This window comes from Chelon labrosus, assembly GCF_963514085.1.
Source record: "Chelon labrosus genome assembly, chromosome: 4".
Lineage (NCBI taxonomy): Eukaryota > Metazoa > Chordata > Actinopteri > Mugiliformes > Mugilidae > Chelon > Chelon labrosus.
Genome location: NC_140340.1, coordinates 828,805 through 840,014, shown reverse-complemented (window position 1 = coordinate 840,014; position 11,210 = coordinate 828,805). Strand labels below are relative to the sequence as shown.

At 42.9% G+C, this 11,210-nt stretch overlaps 2 protein-coding genes across 2 annotated transcripts; both read right to left on the bottom strand.

The window, feature by feature from the left end:
• Positions 1-600: 600 nt before the first annotated feature.
• LOC311487411 (E3 ubiquitin-protein ligase TRIM35-like) lies at positions 601-4,806 on the bottom strand (the record flags this gene model as incomplete). Its single annotated transcript, XM_084543678.1, has 1 exon — positions 601-4,806. The coding sequence occupies one exon, from the start codon at positions 4,804-4,806 to the stop codon at positions 3,424-3,426; it is 1,383 nt and encodes a 460-aa protein (XP_084399804.1). The 3' UTR covers positions 601-3,423.
• A 3,694-nt stretch (positions 4,807-8,500) lies between these two features.
• Positions 8,501-10,083, bottom strand: LOC311487435 (E3 ubiquitin-protein ligase TRIM35-like). Its single transcript, XM_084543701.1, has one exon. It carries the CDS (start codon positions 10,054-10,056, stop codon positions 8,689-8,691), a length of 1,368 nt encoding a protein of 455 aa, XP_084399827.1. The 5' UTR covers positions 10,057-10,083; the 3' UTR covers positions 8,501-8,688.
• Positions 10,084-11,210: the final 1,127 nt, after the last annotated feature.

Here is an 11,210-nt window from a genome sequence, read left to right as displayed (position 1 = left end):
CCTTCTATTACTGTGGCCTTTCTCTCTTTATCACTTTAAACTCTTTGTTTTCTTTTCACTGTCTGTCTTCCTCCATGGGAAGGGAAGTCTTTAACCTGAAACCCTTCATCACAACAAGCTCTCTCTCTCTCTCTCTCTCTCTCTCTTTCTTTCTTTTCATTTTTTTCCAGTAACAATTCAAACTAATCTCTTTCTTTTCTCTCTGTCTCTCTTTTTCTTTGTGGCATCTAATCAATCAGTTGCTCCTCTTCTAATCACCCACCTTTTTGTTCCTTTCCCACCATGCACTCTAGCCCCCCCACCCCCACCCCCACCCCCACCCCGCTGGGAATGTTTGGAATCCAGCGGTCGAGTCTTTTCCAGCGGATCGGTCCAGCTTTGGGTTTCTGAGCCTCGCAGACAAAGCAGCAGAGAGAAGCAGCTGGCCACAGGTGCAGCATCGAGCATGAGAACAGACGAGGGGGGAGGAGGAGGAGGAGGAGGAGGAGGAGGAGGAGGCGTTTTTATGGCATCGCTACAAAGAGATGGAAGAAAAACCAGGGGAAACAAAGCTGGGACCGAGAGAAAATCTGTTTCCTTTGGTTCAAATAAAAAGAGAAGAGAGAGAGAGAGGGAGAGGCAGCTGGACACTTTACTTGATTTTATTTCTGTGTTATATTTGTACGTGCGCTCTCGTCAGAATGTGACTTCATTCACACCTGCTCAGGTGTTGATGATTAGGACAATTAAGACCATGAGACACCCAAAGGCAGAGAGATATAACTCCTCCCCCCTCAAACTGGATCCACTAGGAGCCCTAAAATAGAAATAGATGGAATATGTGGTATAGATGAACTTGTATTTTAAATTCAAATGTATAAAGCAGGTGTGAAAGAGGTTCAGATGTTTGTCTAATGTGCAAAGAGCACAATGAATCTCTCTAAGAAAAACAGGCAGGTGGGAGTAGCTCCTCTAAACTCAGTGTCACCAGACACAATTCTTCTAAGCGTATGCAGTGACATGAAATCAAAACACAACTCTGATCGAGCCCAAAGCGATAATCCTAATCTTTCAGAGAAAACAAAAGTAGCTCCACAGATTCTAAACCGGCAGCTAACAACAACTTTGTCTGACACTGAGCCAAACTGCTCATCTGCCTCTGTCTCTACACACAGCTGCCTCTTTAAAACCAGTCCCCTGATGGAGACAGTCTTCTGATTGGTGGAATGGATGAAGATAGAAGGAGGACCAGGGAGGAACCAGGAAGTTGCAGTTGATGTGAGTGATGTGAAGTGATTTGGAGAAAAAGTGAAGGCCTCATCTCCAGGACATGAATCTATTCTCCTCTGGTTCTCCCTCATTGAACACAACATTACTGAGGAGTAATCTTTCCTTCTCACTGTACAACCTCCTTGCTTCAAAGCTCAGCGCTGTCATCTTTTCTCTCTTCTTCTTCTTCTTTTGTTCAGTTCATGGTCTCTCTCGTTACACCTTTTAAAAAACTGTTTTCAGACACAGTTAGATTCTCCCTGAAATGTTCCAGAGCATCTCTTCATGACAATAGCAATAATCAGAAAACAATTATTAGGATTTCTATTGTATTATCTGTTATGTTGACAACGTTAAGTTAGTTTTAAAGGATTTGAAATGTTAAGATCTGTTGAATCAGTTCCACAGTTGTTATTGAAGAAGGTTTAGTACAGAATGTGTTTGAGGATTTAAATGTATTTACTGATTCATTTTATGTCATAAATCACACTGTTAGAGGCAAATACAGCTATTATACTGGAATGACAGCGTGTCAACACTTAGCTGAATATCTTATGATGATTAATCTAAATAGTCATGAGGTTAAATGTTTTTGCGTCCTTCATTTTCTACCTTTCTTCATAAAATGACTCAGTAGATAAAGAGAACCAAAACAAAGACATGAAATAGAAATATTACATTTATGTGTTTTTTTATTGAAGAAAATTAATCATTTGTTCACATCAGTGAGGTGTGAAAGTCAGTGAAGCCTACACTATGTTATGTGTATATTGAAAGAAAGAGCGTTGTTTAAAAGTTGTTGCATCCTTCAGAATAATCTACATTTCTTCATAAAATTACTCAAAACATTGTCAAATAAGTCCTAAAAGTCGACAAAAAGAACCCAAATAACACGTGAAACAGAAATATTAGACTTGTGTATTTATGTTTTCAAGATAATAATCATGTGTTCATATAATTTCCTCCTTGTTTCCAGTATCTGCTTGTAACTAACTAAAAACATCCTGGACTCTGTTGCCCCTTTTAAAGACAAAAAGTCAAATAAACACCACAGTCTTGGCTCAATGAATCCATCCAAGATTTAAAAAGAGACTGTAGGAAGAAAGGAAAGAAAATGGAAACAAACTGGTCTGACTGTGTACTACGACATTTGGAAAGTTGCCATGATGAAGAACCAAACTGGAGTTAAAGAAGCAAGAGCATCCTTCTTTTCTAACATAATTTTAGCAAATCACTCAAACCCCAGAACCTTATTCTCGGAAATAGATTCACTCATCACCTTATCCACATGTCCTTTTAACAATGCGTCACAAGACTTTTGTGAGGAGTTTTTAAATGTTTTTATAAAAAGGGTTAATAATATTAGACAACGGATAACTCCCCCCGACTGTGTTTTACAGGCCACAAGAGACGTTAATAATTATTTGACCACTTTTAAACCAATATCGTCGTCTTTTTTTAGCAGAAACCATAGTCCATATGAATCAACCACATGCAGTCTTGGTTTTATTCCCATCAAATTTCTCAAAGAGGTTTTTTATCACAGTTGGACCCAGTATTTGATCGATTATTAACAAATCCTTAGAAGACGGTATTTATCCTTCTGCTTTTAAACATGCTGTGGTCCAGCCCCTTTTAAAGAAACCCAACCTTGATCATTCTGTTCTTAGCAATTTTAGGCCAATTTCCAAGAGAATGCAATTTTAATTCTTTTAGACCTCAGTGCAGCTTTTGACACTATAGATCACTCCATTTTAATTAACCTTCTTAAAACCTGGGTGGGCATCAAGGACTCTGCACTCGGTTGGTTTTACTCTTGTCTTTTAGAAAGAACCTTCTCGGTCACCACAGGTAATTCTTCTTCTTCGTCAGCTCACATTACCTGTGGTGTACCGCAAGGTTCAATTTTAGGTCCAATTTTATTTTCTATTAATATGCTCCCTCTTGGCCATATCATTGAACACCACAATGTTTCTTTTCATTGCTATGCAGATGACACACAGATATACCTCCCCCTGAGAGCTGCTGACCCTGGAAAAAGACTTTGACTTGGCCGTTCCTAAACATTCATCTTGTTCTTCTTTAACATCATGACGACAAAACTACAGGTTTTATGATCGTTTACACCGATTAGTTCTTATGGCACAATACACATTCATAATCATCCTGTTTATATTAACTGATCGGATTAACTGACACAGAGACCTCCACTGGTAATATATTCACATTCTCCGCAATGTTAATATATGGAAACATCCTCTCAGTGAAAGTGTGTGTGAAGGTGTGTATGTGTTTGTTAGTATCAAGATCAGAGAACGACAGATTTCCTCTGTTCCAGTCCAGATTCACTCTGATCCTCTGGAGCTTCTTCTCCACTGGGAGAACAGTGGGAGGAGCTGATGGTGAATCTGCTAAGTATCTACCTTCATTGAACCATATTCCCCATAATCCAGATCGTATGCATCTCTTCCAGTGGTCAGACTCCACCAACACACCCATTTGCCATCTTGTGTTATTTCCAACATCAACATTCCAGCTGTGAGTCCCTGAGTTAAAGCCCTCAGAGCCCAGGACAGACCAGTAAGAATCAATCCTCTCTGGATTATCAGGAAGATGTTGGTATCCTAATCTCACACTGGTCAGATCTTCAGACAGGATCAGATCTGTTCCAGCAGTGTTTGGATCCAGAATGACAGGAGTGTAGGAGACCATGTCCTTCATGTTGTTCCAGATGTTGAAGGTCAGGTTGCCCAGATGTTTGGCCTGGTCTATCAGAGCTCCTGAGGGCAGCTGTGGATCATCCAGCAGGGGGCAGCGCTGGACTCTTTCCACTGCAGCCTTGTAGTTGTTCAGGAATGAGACGTCTTCAGCTCTCAGCTCCTCCTCTGTGGCTCTGACTGTGTCTGAAAGAGCTGCTATCTCTCTGCTCAGAGTCTCCATCTTCTCCTTCATCATCTGACTCTTCTGCTCCTCTTCCTCCCTCAGTGCAGCCATCCTGGCCTCCTTTTCCTCTACTAGAAACTGGTGAAGCTTCTTGAACTGCTTCTTAATCTGCCTCTGTGTGTGTCGGGCCTGGACCTTGATGTGTTTTTCTGTTTCGTCAAACTTTACTTTAACTTGTTCATAAACCTTTAACTTCTTCTTTAAGTGGTCCAGAGTTTCCTGAAGGTTCTCCTTGTGCCGTCGTGCAGCTTCATCGATGGGACTGAATCTGTGGTTGGAGTGTTTTTCTGAATCTCTGCAGATAAGACACACTGGCTGCTGATGGTCCAGACAGAAGAGTTTGAGTTTTTCAGAGTGCAGACTGCAGAAATCCTCTGGTCTCTGATCTCTCTCCTGTAAGAAGGACTCACACAGGTTCCTCAAGGCCAAGTTTAAAGGTGGATCATCTCGAGAAGATCTTCTCATACAAACTGGACACTGGTGTGTTGGTTTCTCTCTCCACCACTCCTTCAGACAGACTTTACAGAAGCTGTGGCTACATGACAGAATAACAGGATCTCTGAAGACGTCCTGACAGACCTGACAGCAGAGATCCTCCTCTGATCTGGAAGCCATTTAGTCTCTGAGTGAAGCTGAAACACAGCAGACACAAAGTCCAGTCAGTCATGGCTCTCCTCCATCTTCTACTAACTTCCCTGAAACTTCCTTTGACTTTGAGTCCTGTTTTTGGTCAAACTCACCTTCAGTGTGTGGAGAATCAGCAGCTTGAAGCAGCAGTGTTGTAGTTTTCCACTTTTCTCTCCTGTAGCTGGACTCACTCAGAGGAAGGTGTTAGTTTGGTCTGAAGGTGAATCTCATCGTCTGTGTCTCTCTTTAGTCTCACACAATAATAAACTGTTTCCTGGTTTGTCTCAGGTAAATCAGGTGAGGGGGCGGAGCTTTACTAGAACCCTCTGATGAATGTAGTTGGACCTGTTAGTCAGGGAAATGTTTCAGTCCAAAGTATTTAATCTTGGAGGAAATCATTTGAAGGTATTTAAGTTGTGGAGTGAGTTGCTCCAGGCTATGCTGTATATTGATAGAAACAGAACTGCTTCAAAGTTGTTGCGTCCTTCAGTGTTTTCTACATTTCGTCAGTCCTGAAAGTAGACAAAGAGTATCCAGTCAATAATGTCAGGAACATCACACTGGGTCCAGAAGAAACCATTGTATCCTAACCTCCCTGTTCATGTGCAGTCCTACCAGTGAAGCTACAAGAGTAGTAAGGGAGAGACTACGAAAGGATGACACCATGGCAGGTAGAACCACCCTCATCCGAGAACAAGTCTGCGTGTTGCTCTATCTGTGCCTGACAACCACGTATTTCCAGCTCAATGGAGGATTGTACAGACAGAAACACAGCTATGCGATTGGGTCACCAGTGTCACCGATTGTGGCCAATCTCTACATGGAGGAGGTACAGACCAGAGCCCTGGACTCCTTCACAGGAAACACCCCCACCCTCTGGTTCAGGTATGTGGACAACACCTGGGTTAAAATCAAGACACAGGAAGTGGAATCTTCCACACAGCACATCAATGCAGTGGACAGCAACAACAAATTCACCCAGGAGGACATCAGCAGAGGTAGTTTGGCTGTCTTGGACTGTCTGGTGCATGTGGAAGAAGACCGAAGCCTCAACACTGAAGTGTATAGGAAACCCACTCACACTGATCAGCATCTGTTATGATGTTAACACAAACTGGGGGTCACCAGAACTCTTCAGCACCGAGCACAGACTGGATGGCCCAAGTCACAGCTGACTAGCATCCTGCACTTCATGTTCAAACTGAGTCTGAAGCTGGAAAGGATACCGTTGCTATGGAAAACATCCTGCGTTGTGCCCAAGAATCCCATCCCATCTGGCCTCAATGACTTCAGACCGGTTGCACTGACGTCACATGTCATGAAGGTCGCGGAGAGTCTCGTCCTGGCTCAGCTGAGACCCTTGGTGACCCCTGTCTTGGACCTTCTTCAGTTTGCATATCAGCCTCATGCTGGTGTAAATGATGCTGTCATCTACCTGCTGCACCGTGATCACTCTCACCTGGATGGTGGGAAGGGCGCTGGGGGGCTCCCTGTCTGATACTGTTGTCAGTAATGTGGGGGCACCACAGGGGACTGTCCTGTCTCCATTTCTGTTCACCATTACACCTCTGATTTCCAGTCCAGCTCTGGGTCCTGACACCTGCAGAAGTTCTCTGATGACTCTGCAGTGGTTGGGTGTATTAAAGATGGACAGGGGGTGGAGTACAGGACACTGATCAGAGACTTTGTAGAGTGGTCCCAGGCAAACCACCTAGTCCTGAATGTGGACAAGACCAAGGAGCTGGTCATTGACTGCAGGAAGAAGAGGACACCAGTGGAACTCATCACCATCCAGGACCTGGAGGTGGAAGTAGTGGACCACTATAAGAAACTGGGAGTCCACATGAACAGCAGACTGGACTGGAGGGACAACAGTGATGATGTGGACAGAAAGGGCCTGAGTAGACTCTAGTTCCTGAGGAAGTTGCTGGATACTTTCTACCAGTCTGGACTTTGCTGTGGTTTGTTGGGGGAGCAGCACCAGCAGAAAGGACATCAGTCAAAAGGCTGGACACTTGATCAGCATGAGTTGGAGACGTTTGTCTCAGTGAGGGACAGGAGAACACTAGACAAACGTCTCTCCATCATACACAATCCATCTCATTAACTCCACCAGACTATAGAGGGACAGTGGAGCTCATTCTCCAACAGACTGATCCAGATCCACTCCCACAGTGAACAGCTACAGGACGTCATTCATCCTCTACTCTATCCAGCTGGACAACAACTTTTGTCCATATTGTCCATTTTTTTTTTTTTTATGCCATTTTATTTAACTCATACTAGGTCTCCATGTACGTCCCACCAGGCGAGCACTGAAGGTTGGACACCAAGCATAGTGTTATTATGGTATGGATGTTCTTAGGTTCATCACTGCTAGGATCCACCATCCAGGCCTCTACACCTTCACTGTTTCCTGCATTAAACACTGACAGTGATGAACTACAGACTCTCAGCCATCGTCCAAACTGTCCTTCACCAACATGTGTGAGAGGCAGACAAGAAGAAGTAGAAGAAGACGAAGACGACGAAGAAGAAGAAGTGGTCTTGTCTGGTTGAGGCTTACGTCTGAATGTAGCTCTGACTGATGTGAAGTGATTTGGAGAACGTTGCAGCCAGTAAAGCCCTCTTCTCCAGAACATGAATCTATTCTCCTCTGGTTCTCCCTCATTGAACACAACATTACTGAGGAGTAATCTTTCCTTCTCACTGTACAACCTCCTTGCTTCAAAGCTCAGCGCTGTCATCTTCTCTCTCTTCTTCTTCTTCTTTTGTTGAGTTCATGGTCTCTCTTGTTACACCTTTTAAAAAACTGTTTTCAGACACAGTTAGATTCTCCCTGAAACGTTCCAGAGCACCTCTTCATGACAATAGCAATAATCGACCTGTTATGTTGACAACTTTAAGTTAGTTTTAAAGGATTTAAAATGTTCTTAAGATCTGTTGAATCAGTTCCACAGTTGTTATTGAAGAAGGTTTAGTACAGAATGTGTTTGAGGATTTACATGTATTTACTGATTCATTTTATGTCATAAATCACACTGTTAGAGGAAAATACAACTATTATACTGGAATGACAGCATGTTAGCACTTCGCTGAATGATATCTTATCTTATGATGATTAATCTAAATAGTCATGAGGTTAAATGTTTTTGCGTCCTTCATTTTCTACAATTCTTCATAAAACTGACAGCGTAGACAAGGAGAACCCAAACAAAGACATGAAACAGGAATATTACATTTATGTGTTTTTTTATTGAAGGAAATTAATCATTTGTTCACATCAGTGAGGTGTTAAAGTCGGTAAAACCTACATTATGTTATGTGTATGTTGAAAGAAACAGTGTTGTTTAAAAGTTGTTGCATCCTTCAGTATTTTCTACATTTATCCATAAAATGACTCAAAACATTTTCAAACAAGTCCTGAAAGGAGACAAAGAGACAAAGAGAACCTAATCAACACATGAAACAGAAATATTAGACTTGTGTATTTATGTTTTAAAGATAATGAATCATGTGTTCATATCATGTCCTCCTTGTCTCCAGTATCTGCTGTGACCTCCTTGTAACTAAATGTTTCTGGTAACAGCTGATCAGTGGTCTACAGCAGCTTGGAGGAATTTTAGCCCATTCCTCAGAACAGAACCACTTCAGTTCTGAGATGTTGGTGGGTTTCCTCACATCAACTGCTTGCTTCAGGTCCTTCCACAACATTTCTATTGGATTAAGGTCAGGACTTTGACTTGGCCGTTCCTAAACATTCATCTTGTTCTTCTTTAACACAATGACGACAAAACTACAATTTATATGATCACTGACATTGATTAGTTGTTACAGCCCAATACACATTTATAATCATAATGTTTATCTCTAACCGATCTGATTCACTGGTAATATCTTCACTTTATCCCTAGTCCCAATGCATGGAAACATCTTCTCAGTGAAAGCGTGTCTGAAGGTGTGTATGTGTGTGTTAGTATCAAGATCAGAGAACGACAGATTTCCTCTGTTCCAGTCCAGATTCATTCTGATCCTCTGGAGCTTCTTCTTTACTGAGAGGTAGGTGGAAGGAGCTGGTGGTGACCATGCTGAGTATTTACATCCATCGAACCATATTGTCCACAATCCAGATTGTATGCCTCCCTTCCTCTGGACAGACTCTGCTAACAGACCCAGTGTCCACCATATGTAACCAACCTCAACATCCCAGCTGTGAGTCCCTGAGTTAAAGCCCTCAGAGCCCAGGACAGACCAGTTATAATCAAACCTCTCTGGATTATCAGGAAGATGTTGTTTATCTCCTCCTCTCACACTGGTCAGATCTTCAGACAGGATCAGTCCTGGATGAGCAGTGTTTGGATCCAGAATGACAGGAGTGTAGGAGACCATGTCCTTCATGTTGTTCCAGATGTTGAAGGTCAGGTTGCCCAGATGTTTGGCCTGGTCTATCAGAGCTCCTGAGGGCAGCTGTGGATCATCCAGCAGGGGGCAGCACTGGACTCTTTCCACTGCAGCCTTGTAGTTGTTCAGGAATGAGACGTCTTCAGCTCTCAGCTCCTCCTCTGTGGCTCTGACTGTGTCTGAAAGAGCTGCTATCTCTCTGCTCAGAGTCTCCATCTTCTCCTTCATCATCTGACTCTTCTGCTCCTCTTCCTCCCTCAGTGCAGCCATCCTGGCCTCCTCTTCCTCTGCTAGAAACTGGTGAAGCTTCTTGAACTGCTTCTTAATCTGCCTCTCTGTGTGTCGGGCCTGGACCTTGATGTGTTTTTCTGTTTCATCAAACTTCACTTTAACTTCTTCACAAACCTTTAACTTCTCCTTTAAGGGCTCCAGAGTTTCCTGAAGGTTCTTCTGGAGTTCCGATGCAGCTTCATCGATGGGTCTGAATCTGTGGTTGGAGTGTTTTTTTGAATCTCTGCAGACGAGACACACTGGCTGCTGATGGTCCAGACAGAAGAGTCTGAGTTTCTCAGAGTGCAGACTGCAGAGAGACTCTGGAGATCTCTGATCTCTCTCCTGTAAGAAGGACTCACACAGGTTCCTCAACACCAAGTTTAAAGGTGGATCATCTCTTGAAGATCTTCTCATACAAACTGGACACTGGTGTGTTGGTTTCTCTCTCCACCAGTTCTTCAGACAGACTTTACAGAAGCTGTGGCTACATGACAGAACAACAGGATCTCTGAAGACGTCCTGACAGACCGGACAGCAGAAATCCTCCTCTGATCTGGAAGCCATTTAGTCTCTGAGTGAAGCTGAAACACAGCAGACACAAAGTCCAGTCAGTCATGGCTCTCCTCCATCTTCCACTAACTTCCCTGAAACTTCCTTTGATTTTGAGTCCTGTTTTTGGTCAAACTCACCTTCAGTGTGTGGAGAGTCAGCAGCTTGAAGCAGCAGTGTTGTAGTTTTCCACTTTTCTCTCCTGTAGCTGGACTCACTCAGAGGAAGGTGTTAGTTTGGTCTGAAGGTGAATCCGATCGTCTGTGTCTCTCTTTAGTCTCACACAATAATAAACTGTTTCCTGGTTTCTCTCAGGTAAATCAGGTGAGGGGGCGGAGCTTTACCTGAACTCCTCTCATAAATGTAGAACTTTGACCTGTTAGTCAGGGGAGTGTTTCAGACCAAAGTATTTAATCTTAGAGGGAGCGTCAGCTAATGGTGTTGCAGTTGTGGAGTGCATTGGTCCACTGTCGTGTGTATATTGATATAAACATAGCTGCTTCAAAGTTGTTGCGTCCTTCAGTATTTTCTACATTTCTTCATAAAAATGACTCAAAATATTTTCACACAACTCCTGAAAGTAGACAAACAGAACCCAGTTAATACATGAAACAGAAATATTATAATTGTGGAATTCTTGGTTCTCGTTGTCTTGCTGCATGACCCAGTTTCTCTTCACATTCAGCTCATGGACAGATGTCCTGACATTTTCTTTTAGAGTTCACTGGTAGAATTCAGAATTCATTGGTCCATTAATGATGACAAGAGCGTCCTGGTCCAGATGCAGCAGAACAGGCCCAAACCAGGACATTAGCACCCCCATGTTTGATGGAGGGTTGAGTCTGTGAAGGTTCTCAGTCATACAGGTCATGGTATATCCAAAAAGTGTTCAAGAGTTTTTTTGACAAGACGTTTCATCCGAGTCGCTTCTTCATTTCTGAAGGACTGGTGGGAAGTTGAGGTTTGAATAGTTAACTCTATCGGTGTAGCCCATCAGAAAACTTGCTTAACTTGTTTCTGTTAATGACTAGAATCTGGCATCACTAGTGTTACTACAACAAGACAAGGACATCACCAGCCTGCAGGCCGACAAGGGAAGATGCTCAGTGGTTTTGAATACAGTGGATTACCACACAAAGTGAGCAATCTTTTTAGCGACAAAGCTACAT